This window comes from Crotalus tigris, unplaced genomic scaffold (assembly GCF_016545835.1).
Source record: "Crotalus tigris isolate CLP2741 ecotype Arizona unplaced genomic scaffold, ASM1654583v1 scf7180000019364.2947544272:3078424, whole genome shotgun sequence".
In the NCBI taxonomy this organism is placed as follows: Eukaryota; Metazoa; Chordata; class Lepidosauria; order Squamata; family Viperidae; genus Crotalus; species Crotalus tigris.
The window spans coordinates 1,047,070-1,072,756 of NW_024097500.1; the positions used below are offsets into that span (position 1 = coordinate 1,047,070).

Genomic DNA, 25,687 nt, shown 5'->3' on the forward strand with positions numbered 1-25,687 from the left:
ATTGCTCATCGTTTTATTTTCCAGCAAGCAGTTACTGAAGCCCTTCTAAGCAACAGAGTGCCAGAGGCACAAACCTTTTTCCGTTTGACTCACAATCCTGCCCAGGATCTCGGGCAGCTCACCCAGATAGGCCTGGAGATGGCTTACAAAAGCCTCCTGAAGAATGACATCAGTGAAGCTTCCAAACTTTTAAGGAACATGGTGAGGAATACTGCAACTCCACTGAGCGCCATCTAAAATGTTTGCTAGAGTATTTTCTTTTTTTTTTTTTCAACAATCTTTTTTATTAATTTTTTTCCCATCAACATATGTTAATTTTTCCAATCAAACAAGTTGTCTGGTGTTTGCTAAGCTAATACATATTCACTTCCTAATCATTCTTTTCTTTAACCAAGAATAGAATAAATTCCAAATTTTATAATAGTCCGTATCTTCTTTGTCTTTCAGCCTCATAGTTAGTCTGTCCATCTTTTGCTAGAGTATTTTCACATTCACAGATTTTGTATCTTCACACACTGAGCAGAATTCTTTCTCCATTGTTGCTCTGGGCTAAGATTTAAATGGGAAAGGATGATCATAGCCCTCAGGGGCATTTCTATCCTTGACCCCACTGTTTATTCACAACACATAGTTAAAAAGCCATAGCCAGGGTATTGAGTCCTTTCATGCCAGCGCAGAGAACTGTGCCAAGACTTTTCCTTATGCACGTTTTTTGCAAACACTCCTGTAGGAGAATTTCTTTTTCCTTTCGACAGGGCCTCAGTGTGAAGCAGCAACTGCACAAAATATGTTTCTATACAGCAGATTACCATGTCAGGGACTTCTTGGTAAGTTTAAGTAAAAATCTTTGCCCGTGAAATGATTTCAGTTAATTGTGTTTTTCCCCATGTATTCTAACCTCCTCAGATTGTTAATTTTTACTCAGTTTTCAGATATGAGATTTAAATAAATGGATTCCAGTCTTAATAGCTGAAGTAGAAATTCAGCTGCACTGACATCATTTTTTGATCTAATGCAAGTGGCAGCACTTCCCTTACAATGTTGTCCCTTTGTTCCTTGCCATGTTCAAAATTCGATTTAAAGGAAACCTGAAAAATGTGTGTGTCTATTGGATGGAAAAGAAACAACTGAAAAGTTTGTTTTGACTCTGTAGGTGAGTGCATTACAAGAGGAAAATGTTCTTCCTGAAACAGAGAAGGAAATGATAGACTTTGTGCATGAGGTGGAAAATATTTATTCAGGCACCTTCCAGAGAAAGGAAAAGAACGCAGTTTGTTGCAGGTAATGCATCTTCAGTCTGAACGTCTGGTCCCAGTGACCGACCCAGACTGGATCTTGCAACATTATCCTGGGACACACGTATCTGTCTTCATTCATTGGTGAGCTGTTTGCCAGAGTTAATTTGATGCATCTCTGCTATTGCCTATGGGCTCGTTTTGTGGTTTGGCTCTGAAGGGTCGTGAAAGAGGTTTTGGAAAGAATAAATTCACTGGTTTCAAGGAAATGCTTGATTATTGGTTCTAGGTCTTGGAGAAAAGAACCAGATGGTCTCAATGTTGCTGCTTTGGATTCCTTTCTGAGTTGCACTCAAGACAGAATTCATAACGGGGAGCACAGGGTAATGCTAAACTGGGCTGAGTGGTGGTCTCCATCTACACGGGAAAGGGTTCTCCTCCTTGTGAGAGCTCAGGAAGGGGGTAAGTATTAGTTATTACGGGAGCGTGGGTTTGCGGCTTTTTATTTACTTGTTTTTATTTTTATCCGCCTTTATTGTTTATTCAAATACTTCAAGGTGGCGAACCTATCCAACACACCTTCCTCGTCCTATTTTTCCCACAACAACCCTGTGTGGTGGGTTGGGCTGAGGGGGAGGGGCTGCCCCAAAGTTACCCAGCTGGCTTTCATGACTGAGTCAGGGACTTGAACCTACAGTCTCTGCCTCCTAGCCTGGAGCCTTAACTACTAGATCAAACTGACTCTTTTGTTTTTGGAAACAGCGGTTCCTTCAAGGATGGGTAACTTGCAAGGAGACCTCAACTCCCTTAACTGATGCAGCCCACCCAGAAATCAACCTGAATTTTCTCATTAGGAGCTGGATTTAAGAGGGAGCTTAAAGCAGCCGTCAAGTTGCCCCCTGCATAGGGAGAAACATCATTATTGTGGATGTTTTAATGGAAGAATGAAGAAAAAGAAGTTGTCCAAATTGTTTCAGATCAACACATATGTTCACATGCATAAAAACGCAATTTAGCTTCTCAGAAGCTTGGCTTCTGCAAGTTTATTTTAGAAATACAACTGGACTTCTCAGTGCATTTATTTCACTTTGTGGGTCTAGCAACAATTAGAGAGTAGCCATGTTGAAAGCATAATGAAGAATGGAATCAGCCCATTTTTAGAATCCATAAAAATAAATCTCTTGGAGGAGCAGTGCAGCAGGAGCAAGGCGGTGGGGGCGTCTGACCAGAAAGAGAAGAGTGAGCGGGGGGGGGTAGGTGGGGTCTCCAACTGCTTTGACTCAGCTGCAGCTGGCATATAGTGAGGCCAGGGAGATGGAGTTGGGCAGGGCCCTTCCCGCTAATAGCAGCAGCTCCACCGTCGTCCTCCAGACACGTGGATATCAGCTTGAGGATAGTCTGCAATGGGATTCTGGGTCTTGAAGGCTCTTATCTGGAAGGCGCCCGGCATGAGGAAAACCACCCTCCATGTACACCAAATGTTTCTACTTAACTCTATTAATTTCTTTAAAAATTAGAATTTAGGTTCTGTAATCCTGAGTCCCTCTGGATGTATTTGTCGTCTTGGCACGATTGGGTAAATATCAGTTCATGGATTTCTGAATCCCGACCTGAAGGCAGCCCTGCAAACTGGCCGCCCCTCCCTCTAGAAGCCATTGGCCAGAGGACCTTATGCAACCACTACTTGCGAAATGAAGTCTTGGACATCCTAGCTAGGTAGGCGCCTTGTCCGTGTGAGTGCCCATTTCCATCTAGTTTTCCAACTACTGTTTTAACAGAAATGGTTCCTGTTTCTGCTCTGCTTTTTCTTGACAGAAATGGGACTTTTGTGCCTGCAGAACTCGAAGACTTTGAAGGCCTGCTGCAAAGGGTGGCCTGCACCGGAGGCCTGATGCAGGAGCCGCATCCTCTCCTAGGCTACGTCTCTGCAGGCGGCCTAGAGCTTCACGCATGCTTTATCCTTTATTGCTTAGAACGGGGGCTGGACCATATTCTCTACTCCTACCTGGATTATTACCGGTAGGCGGCCATGGCTGTAGGCGATTTCTGCAGAGGCATTTAGAGGATGTAGGTAGCGGTGACGGGAGCAGCGGATTTTGTGAAGGGGGCCCTTCAGAGGCTGCTCAGCCATTAAAAACAATTCCAAGCATATTACTTGCAAACTTGACCAAGCACTTTTGTCCCTGGTGTCTTTCTTTCCTGCAATGGTCTCCATTATGCCTTGTGGGAGAAACAAATTTTGTATCAGACCCTCATTTGTTATATGGCTTTTTTTTCTATGTTCGGGTCTGCCATTCTGTGTGTGGGGGGGGAAGAAGACGCTCTGCTATTCTGTTGTTGGGAGGCTGGTACAGGGCATCAGCGGAAGGAGGACTGTTCCCGGGGCCATCTGTCTTATCTCTGCGCTGAGGGGAGGAGATCAAGAGGCTCAGAGGAAATCGAAACCCGGAGAATGGTGCCTGAGAACTGTGCTTATCAATCTGGTTCCCATAACAACTTTGCACCTGAGAATTGGATGAAATCAAACCGGACTTTTGGCTGTTGGGGTTTGGTCTGTCAGGGATGCTTTAGTGTAACATTTCGCATGGGAAATAGTTGGATCTGGCTTTGCTTTCTTGCTGTCACTGTCTCTCAATGAAAGTTCCTTTTGAGATAATGCCCATCTCAGAAGTTCTGCTTTCTTGGGAGAACTAGCTGAGGCGAGACCTTACATTTTGCTTTCCACTTGACAACTGTGAATTAGAGAAACAAGAGAGTTGTGCTGGTGGGATTGTCGGAACAGGCGATTGCCAACCCCCTCCCCAAGAAGGCCATTCCCCTCCAGCCCTCCAAGGCAGGACAGTTTTTGCACATGCAACTAATTGTTGAACCAAGTTAATTGGATGGGCTGATATCTGGGCAGAAGAGATAATGCTTGCTTTGTCTTTGTAATTCTATGAAACGTTGTTCTTGATTTTCAGTTTATTTTCATCAGCCTGTCCCATTTTGAACGACAAAGAGCTACGTGAAGCACACCCTTGGTTTGAATTTTTAGTGCAATGTCGGGATATTGCCAACAATCCTGGAGGTAAGTGGTGTCTTTGCATCTGATTTGGACAAATGTTTTTCAAAAAGCACGGCAGGTTTTCCAGGGATAGTTGCAGTCCCTGGCTTGACCTGGTAACACTTTTTGCTCCTTATGGGCCAAAATTATCTCCGTTGGACTCATTTGCACACCGTTCTTCTCAGTAGACCTTTGAGAGGGAGGGAAATGAATGGGACCCTTGGAAATACATATTAGAGTTGTGTATCTGTACTTAAAGGATTTTAAACCAACTTCGGTTAACCCGGTTGATTATGCTAAATCTGTTTTAAATTTTCTTTTGGATAATGCTCCCTTTATTTTCCTTCTCCCCTTGCCTCAGATGCACACATGATTTTTCAGGCTAGCCTAGCAAATGCCCAGATCTTGATTCCCAGCAACCAGGCCAGTGTGAGCACCATGCTGTTGGAGGGACGGACCCTTCTTGCCCTTGCTACCACCATGTTCGCCAGGGGAGGGATTGACCAGGTATGCCAAGTGCAGAAGGCTGGCAGCTGGCTAGCCCCTCTGCAAAGGGCTAAAAGCCTGAAGAAGGCCCACCGCACCCAGCATCCCCTCTCCCAACCGCAGGCTGGCTTTGTTGGCCTGGCCCCTCGTTGGAGAAACAGAGAGGTTGGCCATTGGACTGCCTCAAAAGCTTGGAACAGGGAGTGCCAGAAAATCATTTGTCAAGTGGATTTCGATGCTTCTTCTGTTGCAGATTGTTCAGAAGGGAGACGGAAGAGAGAAGGTGGATGCACAACTCTTCAGGATGGCACTTGCTCCTTACCCCAAGCTTAGAGCTGCCCTCTTCCCTCAGATCACGCCTCATGGAATCCCACCGCCCGACCTTTCTCTCTATCACCTTGTTCAGGTAGGATTCAATGCCACCCGGAACAGGTGGACACCATGGTGGACAGATCTAGTTTGGGCAGGCCCAGGACTTCCCTGGGCTGCCCAGCCTCTGAAGCAGAGTCCTTCCCCAACCCTGCAGTTGCCTAATCTGGTGGCTCTCCAGGGCAGGAGGGTGTCCTTTTTAGATTGTTGTTTTCCCCCTGCACCCAAAATCTGTAGATGAAGACCCTTGAATTGAGGCCCTTTTGCACACCAGAGCCCTACCTTTGAAAACGCCCCTTCCACATGCTCTTGCATTGCTGTGGAGATGCGGGCAAATTGGGCTGGCTCCAAATTTGATGTGCGGACAGGTCAGTCACAAACTGAGCAAAAGTTACAGGTCTCCCTGAGCAGTTCATACATGAGCTCTGAACTTTATCTGTTCTGATATATTGTCTGAAATGAATGTTTTACTGTTTCAGCGCTTGGCTCCATTTGACTCCACCAAGTTGTTTGGCTGGCAGTCAGCAAATACGCTTGCCATTCCTGGTAAGTAAACTTTCATGTACAGTCAGAATCTAATATAATAGTAGTTAAGCCCTGTTTTAGCATCAAGAATTTTTCTTCTGGTGCGAAGAGAAATAGCAGGTCCTGCTTTATTTTGTTCCGATTGCAGTTCTGCTCTTTTCTGTTCTTTTCAGATATTTGCAGCGACCTGCCTCACTTTTCACGCTCGGCTCTTGTAAACAAGCATGCTATAATAGAGCATCTCGACTTTTCCTATTACTTACATCATGAGCGCCCCTCGTTTGCTTTCGGGGCGTTTTTAGCTCAGCAGCTATCGAAGTGTGACCTCCCAAAGGAGTTGTAAGTAGTTAAAAGAAGCATGTGTGACTCTATTACAGTAATCACGATTACAATTATTTTATTACAAGTGTTTATCTGTTTGATTCATATCCTGTGTTTCTTCCTGGAGAAGAGTGTGGTGCACACCTTCCTGCCTGCTCTTCTTCCTAACAGTCCCTTGGTGGGTCGGTTAGGCTGGGAAGGACAGACCGTCCCAGAGTCCCCCAGGGAGAGAAGGCTGGGTCTGAGGGAAAACTTGAACCCGGATCTCCCAGGCCCTGCTCTGTGCTCACACCACTGTTGTCTTTATTCGATTCACCTGACTTAAATACTTGTGACTCTCGACAATAGAGGGGAACGTAGCGAGTACTGTAGACCTAGGTGGTGCCATAAATACCCTCTGGGTGAGCATCGGTTCTCAGAGCGGTGAAGGCTGAGGAGGCCGGTCTGAGGACCCTCTCAGTCCAGGGGAAACTGGCTTGTGTGCTGGGACTCTTGTAACCGTCCTCCCCTCGTCGGAACGAAGTTGGTGGAATTTGTGCCGAGAGTGAAATTGTGCCTTTTCTAGGGTTCAGCAGGTGGCTAAGGAGGCCTACGCCGTGGCCCTCTCGGTCTTCTATGCGCCTCCTCTGGCTGCCACCTCTGTCTGCTTCTTGGAGATGCTGGGCCTGCAGAGCCTGAAACTCAGGGTGGAAGCCAAAGCCGCCAACGTGATTCTGAGCTTCATGTCCAGGAGAGAGGAGCCACAGCACCACTCCATCCGGCAGTCCTTGGGTAACGCTTCCAAATACGGTCCCAGCCTTCGAATTTTGCTCTCACTTGGGGTACCTGGCCTCATATTTTGCAGAAAGGCTGTGCGTAAGAAGTCCATGTCCATGGGGTTATCAGAGTGGCAAATGGAAAACGTTTCAAGCAAAATCTATTTTTCTGTGCCTTTCTCTTTGAATTATTCTTGCTGATACGGAGATGCCTACCCGATGAAAAAGAAGTCTGCCGAATGAAGGCAGAGTCTGGGGGGGGGGCAAACCAGTGGCCCCTGGAGGCCGGGGGGGAAGCTCTGTGGTCAAAGCAACTCACTTGTGTGAATGACCCAGCGGGCCCCTCCCCCGTTCATTTGAAGAGGAGGGCTGGGAGAGAGGGGGGAGCCCACTCAGACTGGGAGGAGTCTGTTGCTCTGGCTGTTCCCATAACCCTTATTTAAACCTATGTTTGTTTTTGTACGTCTAGTGTGTCTTATTAGTGTTGTACATGAGTGATTGTATGACCTCCGTAGATACCATATGCTAAATAAAGAAAATAAAATTCCTACAGTCCCAGCCTATGGAGCAAGGGCTTCTTGGGGCGGCCTGCCACGTTGGGCGGAGGGTGCCTTAGCAGGATGCCTGGCCTGTTCTGTTTTCAGTTGAGAAGCTAGGAGAGCTGGCTGATGGAGAGAGAACTGCAGCCGAAGACCTGCTCATCTGCTTAGAGGAAGCCGTTTGGGAGAAGGTTGACCATCAAGAGATAAACAAGTGAGTTTGTGATTCAGTATTGTGTGGGTTGGTGTCAGGACAAGTTGCCATTTCATATAAGACTCTTAGGAGTTCATTCCAAAATCTGAGCTGTCACATTAATTTTTCTGAAGGCGAAAGATTGTAATAATTAACATCAGTTAGGATGGACTGGGCTTCCCCGGGATGGACGCAGAGTTGGCTGAGGGAGGATCCGTCGGAGACTTCGCCTTCAAGCCAGAGGGCCTGGTGCTCCTTAGAAGGACTCGCCTGAAGGGTTTGGAAGTCCATTCGCAGCTCAGGCGACTGAAGCTGCCGCCAGTGAGCAGTGCAGCCGCGAGACATTGCCCAACAACCACTTTGCTTCAGCAGCGGCAGTCCCCGTCCCAGTTGGGGTGATTAAGTGAAGAGTATGCCCCAGTATTTTCTCCACTTGCTTTTTTGTTAGTTGTTGCTAAGAGTATTTGTTGCTGTAGCTGCCAGCTAACAGTTTGAGTCAATCAATCAAAGAAGAAATCATGTTTGGCCTAAGTGTGCCGCCCCCTTCCTCCTTGTTCATGGTCTAAGCTATGTAATAACTCCAGTGATAAGACGTGGGGCCTTCCCCCATGCCCTTTGGCTCACTTGCTAGGTCTCTTCCTTTACCTAATGGGGTGAGAGCAGCAGGGCTTGCTGCGGGGGCAGGAGAAGGCGAGGAGAAGCGTGTGAAGAGGCTCCTTCCTTTCAGAACTTCAGGCGAGGCGAGGCGGCACTGGTCCCTGGTCATCCAGTTTTGCCAGCTCCACCATATCAAGCTGAGCACGTCGTACCTGAGGGCCTGTGCGCGCTCGAACGAATGGCTGCAGTTTGTGACTGAAGCGCAAATGCACGGCTACCAGCCAGCGGAGGTGGGAAGCTGCTGGATGCTGAGCTGGGAGGTTTGGGTGGAAGATGCTCCTTGTCAAGAGAAAAGAGCACTACAACACCACGGAACAGCGAAGTCACAATGCTCTGTAAAGAGAAGCGGTGGGAAAGGGCAGAAGGGTTGCGGTGAGCAGAAGCAGGCCCACTCGTGACTGCCCAGTCTTCCACTCTCCAAGGGTTCTCCTGATCCTGAATTCTACAAGCTGGGGCTTCGGTGTCCCAGGGATCCCTCCCCCCACCTCATTCATCTCCTGGGAGGAGCTGCAGCTCCCTTCTTTGGCACGGTGGGTTCTGGGCCCAAGCTTTATGGACCTCCTGAGCTGCTTGCCCTCCCTTTCCCAGGTGATCCCTCTCCTCTGGGACTTCCCCCTGCCCCTGCGGGAGCATTTGGAGCTGGCCCTGGGCCATTTGCAGCCTCCGAAGGAGGGTGACTTGCAGGCGCTTGAGCAGAAGCCGCAGGACCTGTTCCACGTCCTGCTCCAGAGCCAGGAGCAGCCGTGCCCTTGGCGACACCTCTTGGCTGCCTCTGTGAAGCACCAGGCGCCCATCCTGAGCGTGCTCGCTGCTTGCTCCCAGGTATCTCCAGGATGGGCGTCAGCGCTCCTCGGGAGACAGTGAGGGGTGGGAGGTGACTCTGGGATAGCGCAGGAGCTGCGTGTTGGGCACAGGCTGGCTGTGATAGTTTGGACTTTGACTTATTGAATCCGCTCTCTGCTTTTCTTCTCTTCGTTTCTTCACGGTCACACATCGGGCAGGATGCCAGCATTCTCCATTGTCTCTGTGTTTGGATAATAACGTCCATGGACAGTCCTGCCACTAGTGAGGTGATTGGGCACATTGAAGGCATGGTGGAAACCCATGAGTGGAGCCTTGCAGACCTGGCCCTTCTCTGGCAGTGGCTGTTGAAGAGAGGGAAGGCCAGGACCCTCCTTCATGGCTTCCAGCTCTTCCTGAAGGCAAGCTGACCAGGGTAGCTCTCCTGGCTCTTGGAGGGATCCGGCAGGTGCCACCAAAGCACATCTCTCTGGGGGGCGGATATTACCCCATTTCATGGAGTGCTGGGGAGGGGGGAGACTTGGGGGAGGCTAGATTCGTGCTCCATGCAAGAATCTGGATGAAAGCCTTCCTCCTACCAGACGGCTACCCAGAGTCGGCCTGAAGACATCCAGCAGAGGAGAGCTCGCTCCTCCCTCGGAAGCGGATGAGAAGAAGGATTCTGCCTCCTCCATCTCTCCGGTCTCCGCTGCCCAGAAAACTCATCTTTTTTCCTTCCAAAGATGTGCAACCCACTCTGGGTAGAATTTGGGCAGACAATTGTTTGTTTCTCTTCTGGTATTCAGGATTCTCCTTTGCTGATAATGTTGGAAGTGTATGATTTGTGCATGGACTACAAAAATTACAGCCAAGCCAAGATCAAACTACTCGCATTTCAAGACAGTCTTTCAAAAGTAAGCAGAAATTTAATTTGCTTCCTGAGGCTTTTTACAAACCGAACAGGCAGATTCCCCTTTTCGTGTCCTGAATGCTGCCGGCCCCCAGCTGATCCAATTCCAGTGGGTCCTGCCAGGGTGGCCCTTTCTTGGCTCCTTTTCCGTTCCGGTTGATGAGGTCAAAGATACGCAGCACTTTTCATGTCTGTTGTCTCAACGGTGGAGACATCCCGTGTTTGTCCACTGGCTGTCATCTTGCATGATTTGTCAGCATTCTGACCTTCACCAGCAGGCCCATCTGCTCCACTTCCTCCTCTCTCCTGAAGCCAAAGCAGAAACCTGGCTATTCAAGGCAAGGGCTGTTTTGGAATCGTGTTTGTCCCACACGGAGGCAAAGGAGTGTGGCCCGCTTATGCTTGCCAGTAGGCCAGATAGGGGGAAGAGCAGGTGTGAATGAGAAAGGTAAACTCCGCTCCTGACTTAGGAACCAATGGTGGGGGAAGTTGTACGTTTTGAGGGTGAAGAGGCTGGTCCAGTAAAGGGGCTTTCTCGAGGAAGAGGCATTGCTCAGCTAACCAGCTGAAGGAGAAGCGTTTCTCTGTGCACAGAGTTTCCAGGTACCAAAATGGCTGCTGCTTGAGCAGCTTTTCATACAAGCGGTTTTATTTTGAACCAGAGCCGAAGAGGAAAGGCTTTGAAACAGTCTTGCCCAGTGACCTGTTCTTCCTGCAGCTTCAAGCTCAGTGTGAGAGGGGGCTGCCCGTCCTCCCTGGGCCCTGGCTGGAGATGCAGGCCTCCTTCCTACTCGAGCTGATGCTGCACCAGTGCAGAACAGAGTACGAATTCAGAAAACTCCTCGAACTGCTTGCAGATGCAGGAACTGCTCTTCTCCAAGGCAAGGACATCTTCCTTCTCTTCTCTGGGGCTGCCCTTGGCCAACACGGCTGGGGGCTTGGGGCTCGGGGCAGCCTCACAGATGTCAGGTGGCAGCAAATGGCCTGCGGACGGACTTCCTGTTGTGGCAGCTGGTGACCGTTTTGGAGAACAGGATGCTGGATTCGTTGGGCTCTGTCGGCTGATTTAGCTGCAGGGCTTCTCTGGTTTTGACATAAGGCTCCCTCCCAACTGGGGCGCCACAGCTGTGCAGCCCTGTTGCGGGAGGAGGGACTCAGGAAAAGCCCCTTGGCTCCATTCCCAAAGTCTCTCTTGTTGTTCAGTCACAGGCTGTCCCTATCCTGTTGCTATTGCTCCTCTCCTTTTTGGGTACAGGGCCAGATCTGGAGAAGCTCAGTGCCCTGAGTGCCATCTTGAAGGATTCGCCCATCTCTGTCAGTCGGACTCTGCTGAGCAATTACAGCCTTGAGAGGTTCCAGGAGGAGTGCCAAAGGATTCTGGAGCAGCTGCAGGAGAGCAGCTCTTTTTCTGTGGCTCGCAACGTAGCAGAACTGGCAGCACTGCCTGTAGACAACGTGGTTATTCAGGAGGTACACCGGAGTCGAGCCTTTTTCATTTTATTCCCGTTGATGGCGTTTCACCTGCTGCAAAATTAATGTCATCCCTGTCAGCTGTGGGAGGCTGCTTTCCCCTCCCTCACATCTGGTGCAGCTCTGTGTCCGGATCTGCATCTGCTTTCCCTGGACTGTCTGGGACCCCTGTCAGTCCGAGGCAGCCTGGCCTTCACAAGCCACGCTCCAGAGTTCAGGGAGAGGGACTGGATAGCGAGGGTGGGAGATCCACGGGGGAGGGGTGGGGGGGAAGCCACCCATGGAATCACGAGGTTCTGTGTCAGGCGAGCCTTTCTGCACAGTGAATTCCTTGGCTTCTGATGGTTGTTTGTGTCCTTTTCAGATGCTCCAGAACATCCTTCTCTTGAAACAGATCGGCCACTGGACTCAAAAGCGGACAAGGGTCGAGTTCTGGAAAAAGTGCCATGAGAACTACGTGCAAAATGCCGTCTCTAATCGGGCTGCCTGCAGCTTCTTCGCGGCTCAGGTAGACCTGGTCTCGGAGGGCCCAGAGGATCAGAGGGGATCCGGCATCCCAGAGAGGCAACTCCTGCTTACTTTAGCTGGACACTGGCTGGCCAGAAGTGACCCGATTCCTGTTGATGATCTGGAAAAGATAGAGAAGGAAATTTGGCGGTGCCACATCACGCGACAGACTTTCAGCCAAGGCACAGGGCAGATGGAGCCCAGAGGTTCTCACCAGGTGTCCATAAGTAGTGAGCTGTCCTTTGACTCCTTAGCCAAGGAATTCTCCTTTTCCAAAGTTGCTGCTTTAAACACTCCTAAGTATCTGGAGCTCAGAGGTTTCCCTTCCCAGGACACATCCACAGTTATGCTTTCCAAAGCTGAAGTGGTGTCACTGAGTTTTCTGATTGGGCATCTTCTGGATGAAGGAAGCGTGCATGAAGCTGCCCGGATTTGCCGCTATTTCAGCTTCTACAACAGAGACGTTGCGCTGATCTTGCACTGCAGAAGGCTGGCCTTGGGAGAGGCCGCTCAGGGCTGCTTCCATCCAGAGATCCAGGCTCTCCTGGCAGCTGAGAGCAGCAAGAGGCAGAGAGAAGCGGCAGCCGAAAAGAAACGGTTGAAGAGTTGTAAGTTGCACCCGCAGTCAAACATCTGAGCGAGACCAGTTCCTCTCTCGCAGGCCATTGTGCTCTTTCCTCATAGCAACAGCACTTAGACTTACGGTTCCTTACAGCACGTTGGTTTCCCAGCCTGCTTCTGCAACTGAGCAGAGGGTGAATGGTGGCAGTGGGTTTTTACACTGGCCATTCTGCTGGGGGTGTAAGGCTCCTGTTTAAATTTTGCCCTTCTGACATTTTAAAATCAGTAAAGATAATCCTTGACTTAACGGCCATTCCACGTTACAGTAGCATTGAATGAAGGGGGGTTAGAACCGGTCCCCAGAGTTCCAGCATCCCCACAGTCACCTGATCGCCATCTGGGCACTTGGTGACCGGCTGGCAGTTAGACGGTTGTGGCTCCCAGCATCAGGTGACGTCAGTTGCAACCTCCCTGCCAGCCTCCTCCGAAAGTCGGTGGGGAAGCCGGCAAAGAAGGTTGCAGATTGTCGGGGTGAGTCTCCCTGACGACTTGTGCATCCTTCCCCAGCCCCTCTGCGCTCGCGTCATGCTGGCCACCCATGGGCCCCTCTGCACGTCTGCTGAAGCTGCCTTTCCCTGGTGCTTATGCGCCCCGCACACCCCATCTGATTCTCACAGTGCCTCCCTCGTGCAGCCTCCCCCGGGCTCACCATGCCACCTTTGCACCCTTGGGCACCCCAGTGCCTCCCCCTCCCCAGCCCTTGCTGCCCCTCTCATGCACCCTCACGTACCCCCCCCCCACACCCCACGCCTTGCCATGCGCCCTCCCCCACCCGCCGGGTGCCACTTACTGCCGGCTGGCCTGCTTGCCACTCCCTGCGGCTGCCGCTCTGGCTTTGTTGTGAGAAGCCAGCAGGGAGCTTCCTTCCCTAAAGATTGTGGGATTTGGACTGCAGGGGTTGCGGTCGCAAAGCGGTGCATCCACACTTTACCCTCCCAACGGTTGTTGTAAGTCAAGGACTTCCTGCACCATTTCCCCTTGCAGAAATAAGTGGAGAAGGATGGTGCCATTCAGCAGTTCATTTGCAAGTCTGGAGTTCTGTCGGCTCAGAGTTTGCGAGCCTGGAAAGTGGGAGGGCGGAACGCATCCTGGGGTCTCCCTAAACAGAGCGGGATGAGTCCTGGTGGATTGTGATCCTCCCCCCCCCCGGCTCTATTGCTCTGCCTATTTGCTCAGGCATCATCTTGGTTTTGTTCTCAGCCTCAAGCCTCGATTCCTGGTCCTCGGTGGGGGGCTCCTCACCAGACAGTGGAGTTGTTGGCAGCCTGCAGACTTTAGTTGCAGAATGTGTGCATGGCCGGAATTATTGTCGTCAGACTCTCTACCTTTACGAACTCTCCAAAGTAGGTCACTGGGGCCTGGAATCTGGGGGGGGGAGGGCAAGCAGCCATTGTGCATCAAGCGGGAAGCCAAGGGATCTGACTCCCCCCCCCTCCTCCCCGGGGCCCTGCAGGAGCTTGGCTGTTCCTTCAGCGAGATCGCCGTCCACGATTCGGAGAAGCTGCTTCGGGCAATCCTGTCCTCCCAGCAGCCAGACTGGTACAAGAAGGCCCAGGCCTTCATCAACCAGGGGCTGGAGCTGGGGGCTGTGGCTGAGCTTGTGGCAGAGGAAATCACACGTGAGCTGCTGGCGCCTTCTCAGGGAAGAGGCAGTAAGTCCGCTCCTGGTCTCTGCTTGGGAACACAAAACTGGGCAAGCGGGTTTGGCTCTGGGTAGCTGTTGCTTCCCGGAATTTGGCCCACGCCTTGTCATTTCACGCATTTGGATAATTTGACTGGCTCCCTGCTTGAGCTGGGGGATGGAGTAGATTGAAGACCTCCAAGGTGCCTTCCAACTCTATGATTCTATGTTGTTTCTATGTTCTGTGGTTGTTGCTGTACTGTGTTTGCTCTGCATTTGCCTTTTTAACCTAAGTTCTCTCAGACTGTGACTCGTGAGCATTATTGGATTGAACTGTGTCATGCTGCTGAAGGAATATAATTCCTAGGACCGAACCAGAGGAAAGATGCGACCTGTCTACCTCGCCTGTGAAGAGTTGACTGTGCAATTAAAAGAATACTTATTTTATGTACAGAGCAAAACCCAGCCCTCAACCCTGCCGAGGAGAGCCAGAGGTTCCTGCAACTGGCCAAGCTTTGCCAGGACCACACGCTTGTCGGCATGAAACTGCTGGATAAGGTTTCCTCCGTGCCACATGGGGAGCTTGCCTGTAGTAAGTTCACGGTGGACAGAAAGGGGGTCCTTGTGAGGTTGGAATTTAAGGTTAGGTTTATGAGGACTTCTGAGTCTCCGCTAAGACTAAAACCCAAAATATGTATACTTTGACAAAGATCTCAGGAAGGTCTGTTGGCCAGGGGAGTATGGATCTCCTTGGCATATCGCGTCTCTCGTTCGCTCTTCTTGCACAGTCCATGTTGACACAACGTGGTGTCGTGTATTGAAACTCTGCCAGCACGTTCACGAGGATCGAAGCCAGGCAGCTGGTGCCTTCTCCACGGAGGCCTTCTCCTCTGTGCATCCACCTCTTGGGAGCGCTGGGGGGAGGGGGTGGTCTTTAGTGATGTGCTAATATTTCCAAGAGAAACAAAGTGACGGAGCTAGGAAAAACTGGTTTTGTCCTCAAAATATCCAGACCTTTTTGTTTTCGTTGGGCAAACGATGACTCAGTGATCCTGCTGTCTGTTCTTTCCTCTGAGCAGCATTTGCTTTCTCTTAGATCAGGTAGCAACTCCAGTCCTCCCTTGGCTGAAATGCAACTCCTGGCATCCCTTATCATTGTCCACCTTGGCTGAAATTGCCAGGGTTGTGCTTCAGCAGCCCGTAGGAGGATGCCAGGGCCTGAGTGTGTGCAGCACAGTTGTTTGTCTCTTCTTCCTTAGCCGTGGAGCTCCTGATTCTGGCCCACAACTGTTTCACCTTGACTTGCCACATGGAGGGGATTACTCGTGTCCTCCAAGCTGCCCGGCTGCTCACAGATGAACACTTGGCGCCAAACGAAGAGTACGGCCTAGTGGTAGGTAACTCCTCCGAGAACACGGATTGGCGGCAGCTGCTCGGTCCCTTCAGGATTTTAGAATAGGCCGTTGTGGAGCAGGAATTTGCCCCTCGCAAGCGCCAAGTGTTCTGCGCTGTTAGTTGGAGGCTGCAGCTTCTTTCCAGGCAAAGAGGGGCAGGCCAGGATCCTCGTCTGATCTGCTCATTCTCACCTCCCAAATGGAGAGTGGTACAGGTAGTCCTTGACTTATACAGGTAATGCTCGAATTACAACAGTTCACTTAGCAACCGTTTGAAGTTAAACCGGGGGGGGGGTGTATTTACGGCGCAGTCCCGAAGTTACAAATGCTGCAGCACCACAGCAGTTGCTCATGCTTACGACCGACTGCAGAGGCACTGCAACATTCACCCGGCCTATCCGCTCCCCCCTCCCAGCTGGGTCTCCACAGGCTCCGGGCCCGCCGAGACTCGATCACCTTGCTGCAACAGTCGTGTGAAAAATGGTCATAGGTCACTTTTTTCAGTGGTTTTGTCACTGAATGGTCACTAAACGAACGGAGGACCACCTGTACTGACTGGGACTCTGGGACCCCCTTTCTGAAAGTGATTGGATATCAGGAAGTGGCAGATGCTGCCCAGATGCCCTCAAGCTTCACGGAAGGAGTGGAGTTCTTGTGAATGTTTGTCTTCCCCCCACTGTGTAGCTGGGCAGTTCAGCCTCTTACCCACCTGAAATTTCTTCTCCCCCGAAGGTTCGACTTCTCACTGGCATCGGCAGATACAATGAGATGACCTACATCTTTGACCTGCTCCATGAAAAACATTACTTTGAGGTGCTGATGAGAAAGAAGTTGGACCCGGTAAGCTCTGCCCTCCCCAGTCCAGTGCCTTCTTTGGCATAGATGCCTCGTGCTCCGTCCTCCCTTTTGGTCAAAGAGAGTCAAGGTGGGGCAATGTTGAGCTTCTTCCTGGCCTTCCAGTCATCTTGAAAAAGGAGGAACTTGCAATCAAGTAGACTGGCCTTTCTGCCTGGCAAGATTCTAGAGCAGATCATAACGTTTTAAGGACTTTAAAGCAATGTAGTCATCACCAGAAATTAACTTGGACTTGTTAAGAACTCTCTTTCCCTTTTACGATCAGGTGGATTGTGCTAATGCTTGTATACGTGACGTCTCTCTGCATCCTGGGCGGATGGGAGGACTCCAGAAGTCCTCTGGAACCCGGTGGGATTGGCTGCTTGGGACCGGGTGGCAGACGTGTAACTGGCGAGAGAGCAGTTTCCCTCCGACGGCAGCTCTCCCTTCTCTCTCTGGCAGAACGGGACCCTCAAGACAGCCCTGCTAGACTACATCAAGCGCTGCCGGCCGGGAGACAGCGAGAAGCACAATATGATCGCCCTCTGCTTCAGCATGTGCCGGGAGATTGGGGAGAACCACGAGGCTGCGGCCAACGTCCAGCTGAAGCTCATTGAATCCCAGCCGTGGGGTAAGGACTCACCTGTCCAGGGAGGCCCCTCTGGCAGACGCTCCGGAGGGATGGAGGCTGCACTCGGGGACCCACCACGCTGGTCTGGTCAAGGGTTTCTCGTACGACTTGTTCTTCACCTGGCTTCTCCTGAGGAAGCAAAGCGCACTGGGGGCCCGGCTCCTCTTTCTCTTCCCTTCAGGCTGGGGTCTGATCTCAGCCAAACGGGCAGCATAGACCCCTGCTCAGTTGCCAAGAGCCAGTCGCTCCTCAGAAACTGGCTCTCTCTTAAGGCCAGCTGTGGCCTCTGGGTGTTGCTGAACTGATCTCCCAGGCAGACGGTCCAGTGATGAGGATGGTAGGAGCTGCGTTTCACAGGTTCCCCTTCAACCAAGAGCCTCCCATGGAGTCAGCTGTGCTGGGCTTCAGTGTCCACTACAGGCATCTAGAAGCAGATTTGCAAATTAAGCTGCCCTTTGGCTGGTGCTGGGAAGGGCAGAGAGCCTCCGGCAGTAACTCACACAATCACACTTCTAAGCCTATGCAAAATATTGTAGCTTGGACCCAGTGATACCAGAAAAAGGCGGTTGTTGCTTTGATGCCAGCGTTGCCTTGGAGTCTGGTCACATTCAGTAATCCTGTGCCAGCTGGATTTTCCCACGGCAGAGCCAGGAGGTGAACTGCTGAGAAAATGAGGTTGCTTCTGTTGCTGGATTTCAAGGACGGCTGAGGAAGCAGCCCTCCCTCCCTCCCCGGAAGTGTTTCCAAGGAGGCCCCTTCAGGCCTGGGCTTTTCCAGCTTGTTGTGCTCTCTGCTAAGCAGGGGTTTCTTCTAAGCCCTTCAGCAAGTTCTCATCCAGTGAGGTGGGGTAGCAGGACCATCCCACCTTGCAGCTGCTCCAGGGAGAGAGATTGGCCGCCTGTGCCCAAAGCAGCTCGGGGGAGGCAGCTGTTGTCATTTGGGCTTGGCGAAATACCTCTGATTCAGTTTTGGGTCGCTCCGCTCTGCCTGCGCTTTTTCATCCCACAATCCTGGGTGGGATTGCCACGATGGCCCAGGCTGTCAGCTGCTCTCTTCCTCCTAGAGGAGAGCCTTCAGGACGTGCCAGGCTTGAAGAAGCTCCTGATGAAAGCCCTCACCCTCTTCCTGGATGCTGCAGAGAGCTACTCCAAGGTGAGATGGAGAATAAGAAGGTGCCTGGTGCAGGTGTGTCCCCTGGAGTCGCGGGCATCTTGTGGTAGAATCTGCAGCTGAGGTTGGGGTGAAGTTTAGAGACTGGCTAGCTTGAATCCCTGCAGGGCAGGAAGCGATGGAGTCCTGAGCTCCCCGAAGTGCTTTACCTGGTTGTTCTCAAGAACAACATTTCAGCAAACTAGTCGCCCAAATGTTTTCTGAGCTGAAGGGTGGATGTCGATGTCTCCCTTCTGGGTTTGGTGTGGGAAGAAATGGGGCAGGCAGTTGCTCCAGTAGCTCCCTCCTTGCTCTGCCTGGTGCATCTCTGTCTGTTCCCCTGTTCAGGACTTCTGCGTGTGCCAGTCCTTGCGCTGCAGGAAGTTGGCCAGACTCATCACCCTGCAGCTCCACTTCCTGACTACTTCTCACAAGACCCAGCTGATTAACCTGAGGCGGAGGAGCCTGCTGCCCTGCATCCTGGCCCTGCCCAGGTTCTACCAGGTGAGAAGGGCCTTCGCCCTCTGGAAGGGATGGGCTGGTTTATCTGTAAAGATATTAGAAGAAAAATGACAGGAGGTGTCCTCTTTCCTGTCCTTCCTCTTTGAGGGAGATGGGCAGTTCGGAGAAGCTGAATGAATGAATGAACAAACCAACCAAACCGGCATCTATTTGCAATGGCTGCAGTGTTCCAGATCACGCGGTCACCACTTACCACCTTTCCAGCCAGCTTCCGACAAGCAAAATCAATGGGTTTTTTTTTTAAGTAATTATTCACTTAATAACTGCAATGACACACACACACACACGGAGCCTGCTGGTTATGGTGGGGAGTCAGGAGGACATAGTTTTTCGTGTTAAATGAATGAGCCCCATCCTGGCTCTCCCAGGTGCTTTTAATCAAATGCGTGAGATGTTAAGTGCAGCTGGATGAGCCGGGTGGCGAAGATGACAGTGGGCCTGGTGTAGGAAGAAGACCGCCTGCCTGTGGCCTCCCAAGACCACCTCCCACTGAGATGCCCCCTGCTCCACTTCTCATCTCTTGGGGCAATGGGGTCGTGGCTGGGGGGCTGGAAGGCTCCCAGGGCTCCCTCTGAGTTCCTCCCCTCTTCCTCCAGGCAGCCGTGGTGGCCGAGGCGTATGACTTTACCCCGGACTGGTCCGAGGTGCTCCATCAGCAGGTGATCCTGAAGGGTGACTTCAGCTACCTGGAGGAGTACAAGCAGCAGGGGCTGCTCAAGGCCGGCACCTTTGAAGAGGTCACCCAGAAGTGAGTCTCCTCGGCCAGCCACTTTGGCTTCTTTCATGCAGCTGGGGAGGCCGTTTGTGGCTTCAGGAGCTAAGAGGGAGCGACGGGGCAGAAGACGCCTTTTAGCTGGAAGGGGAGGGGGGCTCTGTTAACCGGGAGACCTTCTCTTTCAGGTTCAAGCAGCAGGCAGCGAGCGAGTCTGCTGTAAGAAACCTGAAGAAGCTCCTGACTTACTGTGAGGACATTTACGTCTATTACAAGCTCGCCTATGACAACCAGTTCTACGATGTGGTGAACATGCTCCTGAATGACGCCCAGACAGGCTGCTGTCTCAACGATTTGCTGGCCAATTAGCTCATCCTGGCTGGACAAAGCAGAACTGTAAGCGGTGTCCTCACAAACTTCAGACAAGCCAGAAAAATAAACTTAGGCAATTACATTTTCAATAATCCAGAGGAAAAAGATTACTCGAGATGCTGTTTTTCAGATGGCGTGCACAAAATATTGAGGATTATTAATCTTGGACTTAGTGTCAAATATATTGCTTTCTGAAGTCAGACTGGAACACAACTGCCATTGGATTTGAACTTCACATTGAAGACCAACTTCCGTGGCTAAAGCTTAGAGAGAGTTTTGAATGATCTCCTGGCCAAACAGAGAGCAAAACTTATCTGAATTTGACCTGGGAATTATCTCGGAACTATTTTTTCTTCCATGCCAGAAATAGCTTTTTCAGATCTGTTTTTGGACCTATTAGAATAGCTTTGCAAATTTGCTTTTCGGATTTCAGTGACTGCAGAATCTGAGAGTTGAAGCCCAAGTAGGCATTGTGGTTCTGTGTACGTGTCACTTCCCAGGAACTTGCAAAAGTGGCCAACTGTGCCGATAGCAGAATGCATGGACGTATCAGGCATGTGACTGGCTCAAAGAACCAGAAGACATTGATGTTCCATTAATTTGGAGTCTGGGGAAAGCTGGACACTTTAGACCTTGGAAAGGAGGCTAAGTGTGGGCTAGTAGCCATGGCTGGTTAGACACCTTTCCTCCTCCCCTGGGAAGCCACAGCAATAAAGGAGGATTCCCCGTTGCTTTTGCTCCTTCCTTCAGAGCCATCGAGGGTGGAGTCTGGAAGCCGTGCCGTGGCTGTGGCTACCGATTACCATCCTGTCCTTAAAAATGGTACAATTTAGCCACTCACGTGTTTAGAAAGAGGAGCCATTATTGGATTTGCTCATGTCTTGAGACATTACCTGTTTTTTCTTTGGGGAATCTTTCCAGTCCCTGGAGCGCAGCCTCAGACTGAAGAGGGGAAGGTGTGGCCAGAACCGGGCAATCCACACGGTCATTTGAGTGGGTTGAGAGAAGAGCCGCTTTCCCTCGGCCCTTCGGTCCCTTGTCAGCCATTATTATTGCCCGTGGGAAAAGCACAAGCTGACCAAAGGTCTCAGTCCTCACAATAGTGATTTTATTAAATTAGTTGCTTTTATAAAACATTTGCAGATGTCATAATTCTGAACATAACAATTTGCCCAACTATTATAACTGTTGCAGTTTGCTAAGCAGGATTCCTATACATGAAAAAAAAAAACAGCAGTCTTGTGAGAGCCACCAAACCGGGTGACGAGAAAGTGTCCTAAAGAATCAGCAAAGTATCGGCTGAACTGTCAGAGAAGGCCCTTCCCCCTCCCAGGGCAAGAGAAACAACCCTTCTGCCCCTTTCAAGCTTGGAAGCCAGGGAAATTTATAGCTACGCCCTTCAAACCACTGAAAAACCAAATCCTAATAGAAAAGCCATTTTAATACTACTGCAAACCCATGCATTTGCTGCAAACCGCCTTTGTTTTCTGGGTAGTTTCTTGTAAAAAAAGGTGAGAGTTAAGATTGTTATTACTAACTCTGCTGGTAATACAACTGCGGCCATGTCAAAATTAATGTCCAATTTAGTGCTGCTTCACTGCCATGAAGACACACATTTTTGATATTCCGTTATTTCCTATCATCGAATAAAAAAATTGAGCTTCATAATTTTATTCCCTCGGCATCGAGACAGGTATTCCAATGTGTCAAGTTGTGACAGGATAACAACAGCACAAAGATACTGCACTTTGATTGTTGCATTTGGCAGAATTGAAAGGAGTTGTGCTACAGTTGGGAGAGTTTGGGCAAACCAACAGATGGTAAGAACGGGTCACATGAAGTCTTCAAAGTCTTGTACGTAGCCGCCATCATAACCACCATAATCTTCCAAGTCATCTTTCATTGTTGCTTTTAGACCTCCACCAGGCACCACGCCTTTTTTCTTCTTTTTGGCTTTATTTTGCTAGAAAGAAAAAGGAACAGCTCAGATTTAAGAACACAACTGGACCTTGCCAATCCTGGGCTAGAAAAGGGAAAGTAAGCATTGGTTCCCTTACAAACTACATGAAGTTACTACTGTGCTAGTTTTCCTCCCAGGAAACCCAGGGTTGATGAAAACTGAAATCCAGACCGTGTGGAAGATGTCAAATCAAGAGAAAACATTTATTCTGATATGCGGGATTCTGTACCCGATGGAGTATTTACTTTCATCAGGATCGTGATCAAAGTTTACAAACTGCCCAGTAAAACCATTAACCAGCTTGCCAGAATAAGACAAAAGCTGCCAGGTGTCTTCCTGCACAAGCCACTGATCTCCCCCCCCCCACACACACAGGTGAAGCTCAGCAGAATATCACAATGGTTGCCAAAGCTTGGAAGAGCCTCCCCCCCCCACCCACCTTCTCCTGCTTTTGTTTCTCGCTGCACAGCACCGTCAAGGAATTGGAGATCTTTTTCAAGTCATCGACTTCCACTAAAGAAGGAACAAGGAGGGATTATTTACAGCTTGCTTTTTCTGCCCCAAAAAGAAAGGGGGCAAAGGAATTTTACATCACAAGAAAATCTCTGGAATTCCTGGAAAAATATTTTAGGGAAAACGTAGAAAAGCTGGGAGTTTATAGGTAGGCAAAAGACACCACACAGATGGGAGAAGGTCATAATCCAGGTTATGACCCCAAGCCCAGAACTGATAAGCAGTATGAGCAGCCTACCTTCATTGAAAACTTAAGATTCTTCGTAGAAAAAAAATGAAAATCCCCAGTTGAGCAATAATTTTAAAATGTTTATTTTTTCTGAATGTTTTATTTGGCATGCCAAAGATTGCCTCTGTCCACCGAGTTGTTCAAAACGTCATAGCAGCCTCTAAGTGTCCAAAATGAGCCTTTGCTCAAAAGCCCCTAACCCTCCCCAGGCCCCCCCCCAGGCAATCTTCCTCAGATGACCTGGACTGTAACTCCACAGGCTCCTGAGGCCACCCAGCTCCCAGGAAACCCCTGGTGAGGCCTTTGTGTGCAGCTTTTCTTCCCTGCTCCTTTCCCAAAACCAGAACAGGAAGACAAAATGCCCTCCTGTGCAGGTTTCTTCTCAAAAGTCTCTGCTAAGAGATCACATTGATTTACCTTGCATACAGTTGCAAAATATAAGTGCTGACATGAATATTCATTTAACTGAGTCGAGAGAAGGCAAGTACCGCTGTGCGCCTTCTTTCCCCACTGCTTTTCCTAACTTTTAAAAATATCCAAAAGACTTGATGGAAATATTTGAGAAATAAAGCTGTCTACAACACATTTAACCTCTGCTATCAACCTGAAGTACTATAGTCAATAAAGCATCAAGGAGAAATGAGGAATAATTTGTGTGAATGTCCATATAGGGTACCAATAGTTAACTGCTTTAGTTCTGTTGTAATAAAAGTCAGCATTGGCTAATACGTTAAAAAATGGAGAGCTACCAACACTCTTGTTTCCCAACAAAAAACAAGGCCATTCTGGCTTCTGGTAGCTTTCATAATATATTTTAAAAAAAAAAAACTTCCTTAAAGGTGTATATTAAATTGGATAAGGCTTTCTTCTCTTCAGTGAATTATATTACAGAAAATATTAACAGTTATTAGAAATTATTTTAACTTTATGAAATGGTTTGGCCACATCTTCATAGAATATAGTAGCTGCTTAAAGCTTTGAAATTGTAAACAAGCCAAATGGACAGAAATATTAAGTGTAATGAACTATTTAGGAAAATGAATGAAGATTTTTCTCCTCAAATGATCCTGGATTAAAGAGGTAAAATATTTTTAGATATTTCTCAGAAACGCAGAACATGTTGGGAATCACTCAGGTGCCTTTCTTGTAAGATAAATGATCAGATAAGCAGAAAAGAAAAAAAAAAGCTGGCAGCAGCATTAAAACAGAACACAGACATTACAAAAAAATTTCTAGATTGAATTAATAACAAATTCAATCCCATTAGCCTAGTCTATTTCACTGGAAAACTTCTAGTATGTTCTTTATTTCCAAGCTAAGTAGGATGCAAACAATAGTATTTCACTAAATGTACTTACATGAAATGCATATATCTCGAACTAATGCTTCCAAAAATCCAGCATAATACAGTGATTTCTCATACTGTGTTATTTTTTCTTTTAACAATTTCCCAAATTCCGTAAAATCATCTTTTGATGATGGATTCATAGTATCTATTCCACATATGTTACTTACACCTGTAAGAAAGGAGCAATGTATAGAAAGGGCTGCTCAAGCACATAAAATAAATATGCTGACAATACCTGTGTCCCTAAAAGAAAAAAACATTCCCAAACACGGAGGACGGAAGACCCCTGAACATTCTGAAAAATGATCGAGGACCTCAAAGCAAGTTACAGAGAGGGGACAAGTCGTTGGCACTTTTAACAGAAATGCATGTCCCTTCACACTCACCAAAGGTTTCTTTTGCTAACTCCAGATCTGCCTCTTCTTGCAATTTCTGCATTCGGAGCTTGTCTGCTAACTGCTCTTCCGGCGTCAGTTCTTTGGATTCTTCCGATGCCTCCAACTTAAAAAGGGACAGAGAGCAGAAATGCCACCTGTGCCCGCCCAGGCGCCGGACGCAGCCCGAAGGCCCCGCGGCGAGGCTGCAGGCCGTCCCCGCTGTCCTCGGGGAGGGACGGAAGGAGTTGGGGGCGGCTCACCCTTTTCGTAACCTCCTCCTGCTTTTTCCGCTGCAGCTTTTCCCGCTCCTTTATTTTTTCTGCTAGTTTCTTCTTTTCGGAAACTTTGGCGTCTGCGGACAGGCACAAGGTTAGCGGCGGCTTCTCGCTCGGGACGCGGGACTCCCGCGGACCCGCCGCCCGGCCGCTCACCTGGCTTGGCCTCCTTCTCCGCCGCTTCCTCCTCCTCCTGCTGTTGCTGCTGCTGCTCCTCCTCCTCGTCGTCCCAGTTGTCCTGCCCGGGGCAGAGCAGAAGCGCCGGTCACCCGCCGGGAGGCCTCCCCCCGCCGCCCGCCTGCCTCCCCCAACGGACCGGGCAACGCGCCCCCCGCCGCCGCCCCCCCTCCCGGCCACCTTGACGTCGTCGTCCTCGTCCTCGCCGGCCCAGCGGTCCATGGCCGCCACGGCGGGAGTGGGCCGGAGGCGCCCGGCCGGCGGGTCCGGCGCCTCGAAGGTGTCCGCGTCTGCGGGGACAGAGAAAGGGTCAGCGGAGCGGCCGGGCCGGCCTGGCCGGCGGGAGGGAGGGAGGCAGGGAGCGGGAGGGGGCGGCGAGGGGGCCGCCGGACCTACCCCAGGAGTCCGCCTCGGCCGCCATCTTGCCCGCCGCCCTGTCGCTCGCGGCTCGCCCAGCCCAGCAGGCAGGAGGGACCGCGCGCGGCACGATGGGACTTCCGCCCCGCCCCCCAACGCGCTTCCGGCTTCCGTTGACGTCCCCGGAAGAGGCGGGAGCTGTGGGAGCCCGCCCCCTTGGCGCGCGGGGCCGGTCGGGAAGCCGAGGCGGGGCCGGGAGGCTCTCGGGGAGCGGCCTTCCTCGCTGCGTCGCTTCCAGGCGGGCGGCTGACTGAGCAGCCAGCGCTGGCCTCCCCTTTAAAGCCACCCCGAATGTTTTGCTTGCCGTAAAGCGGGCTCCCGAGAAGGCCGTTAATGGTCTCCTTTAGTGTATCTACGCCCCAAATTATATCGAAGTATAATAATTATACTTTTGTAAAATCAGTATAAAATGCTTGTTTGTATAACCGAGAGCTTACGCGCAATTCCTTGTGTGTCCAATATTCTAAGACCGAGCCATCATTTATTAAACAATTTTACATTTCCACTGAAAAGGGACACTGGAAATTAAAAACCAGACTTGCACAAAATTACAAAATGATAGTTTAATAAGTATTTACAGAGCAGCCTGCAGCGGTTGATTTGGTTGTCCTAAATAGGATTAAGTTACCCATATTACCAATCATTTAGAGACGGTCAAACCTCACGTTCCTTTTTTTCCTCTCTCTTCAGTGATCAGTGTTATTTGCAGTATTCCACCTTAACAAAAAACACTGGGTTTATTAGT

General features: G+C 50.1%; 2 protein-coding genes across 4 annotated transcripts in view; one reads left to right on the forward strand and one right to left on the reverse strand.

Annotated features, from left to right (window-relative positions):
- Positions 1 to 20,877, forward strand: part of SPG11 (SPG11 vesicle trafficking associated, spatacsin) — a 29,514-nt gene extending 8,637 nt beyond the window's left edge. For 2 of the 3 annotated variants that reach the window (XM_039361973.1, XM_039361975.1), the window contains 30 exons: positions 25 to 201; positions 756 to 827; positions 1,154 to 1,281; positions 1,525 to 1,697; positions 2,753 to 2,951; positions 3,051 to 3,254; positions 4,196 to 4,302; positions 4,640 to 4,785; positions 5,018 to 5,170; positions 5,613 to 5,679; positions 5,832 to 5,997; positions 6,545 to 6,750; positions 7,379 to 7,487; positions 8,194 to 8,353; positions 8,712 to 8,945; positions 9,125 to 9,325; positions 9,710 to 9,817; positions 10,532 to 10,694; positions 11,069 to 11,283; positions 11,648 to 12,398; positions 13,612 to 13,754; positions 13,865 to 14,063; positions 14,487 to 14,624; positions 15,292 to 15,425; positions 16,159 to 16,266; positions 16,723 to 16,891; positions 17,955 to 18,043; positions 18,389 to 18,544; positions 19,159 to 19,310; positions 19,463 to 20,877. In XM_039361973.1, coding sequence (XP_039217907.1) covers positions 25 to 201; positions 756 to 827; positions 1,154 to 1,281; positions 1,525 to 1,697; positions 2,753 to 2,951; positions 3,051 to 3,254; positions 4,196 to 4,302; positions 4,640 to 4,785; positions 5,018 to 5,170; positions 5,613 to 5,679; positions 5,832 to 5,997; positions 6,545 to 6,750; positions 7,379 to 7,487; positions 8,194 to 8,353; positions 8,712 to 8,945; positions 9,125 to 9,325; positions 9,710 to 9,817; positions 10,532 to 10,694; positions 11,069 to 11,283; positions 11,648 to 12,398; positions 13,612 to 13,754; positions 13,865 to 14,063; positions 14,487 to 14,624; positions 15,292 to 15,425; positions 16,159 to 16,266; positions 16,723 to 16,891; positions 17,955 to 18,043; positions 18,389 to 18,544; positions 19,159 to 19,310; positions 19,463 to 19,643 — 5,208 coding nt within the window. In that variant the 3' untranslated portion in view covers positions 19,644 to 20,877. Of the gene's footprint in view, positions 1 to 24; positions 202 to 755; positions 828 to 1,153; positions 1,282 to 1,524; positions 1,698 to 2,752; positions 2,952 to 3,050; positions 3,255 to 4,195; positions 4,303 to 4,639; positions 4,786 to 5,017; positions 5,171 to 5,612; positions 5,680 to 5,831; positions 5,998 to 6,544; positions 6,751 to 7,378; positions 7,488 to 8,193; positions 8,354 to 8,711; positions 8,946 to 9,124; positions 9,326 to 9,709; positions 9,818 to 10,531; positions 10,695 to 11,068; positions 11,284 to 11,647; positions 12,399 to 13,611; positions 13,755 to 13,864; positions 14,064 to 14,486; positions 14,625 to 15,291; positions 15,426 to 16,158; positions 16,267 to 16,546; positions 16,892 to 17,954; positions 18,044 to 18,388; positions 18,545 to 19,158; positions 19,311 to 19,462 lie in introns of those variants that run through there. The other variant, XM_039361974.1, reaches the window with a different exon arrangement.
- On the reverse strand, positions 20,734 to 25,077 carry EIF3J (eukaryotic translation initiation factor 3 subunit J). Its single transcript, XM_039362095.1, has 8 exons — positions 24,922 to 25,077; positions 24,706 to 24,815; positions 24,505 to 24,586; positions 24,334 to 24,425; positions 24,083 to 24,197; positions 23,707 to 23,865; positions 22,046 to 22,119; positions 20,734 to 21,609 (listed from the first exon to the last, which is right to left on the reverse strand). The coding sequence occupies exons 1-8, from the start codon at positions 24,944 to 24,946 to the stop codon at positions 21,478 to 21,480; spliced, it is 789 nt and encodes a 262-aa protein (XP_039218029.1). The 5' UTR covers positions 24,947 to 25,077; the 3' UTR covers positions 20,734 to 21,477.
- Between the last annotated feature and the right edge of the window lie 610 nt (positions 25,078 to 25,687).

Coding starts and splice junctions, on each gene's coding strand:
- EIF3J (XM_039362095.1), bottom strand. CDS start 24,946: ATGGCGGCCGAGGCGGACTCCTGGG. Junction 24,198..24,333: donor AGGAGGAGGTTACGAAAAGG/GTGAGCCGCCCC, acceptor TCCCTTTTTAAG/TTGGAGGCATCGGAAGAATC. Junction 21,610..22,045: donor AGAAACAAAAGCAGGAGAAG/GTGGGTGGGGGG, acceptor TTTTCTTTCTAG/CAAAATAAAGCCAAAAAGAA.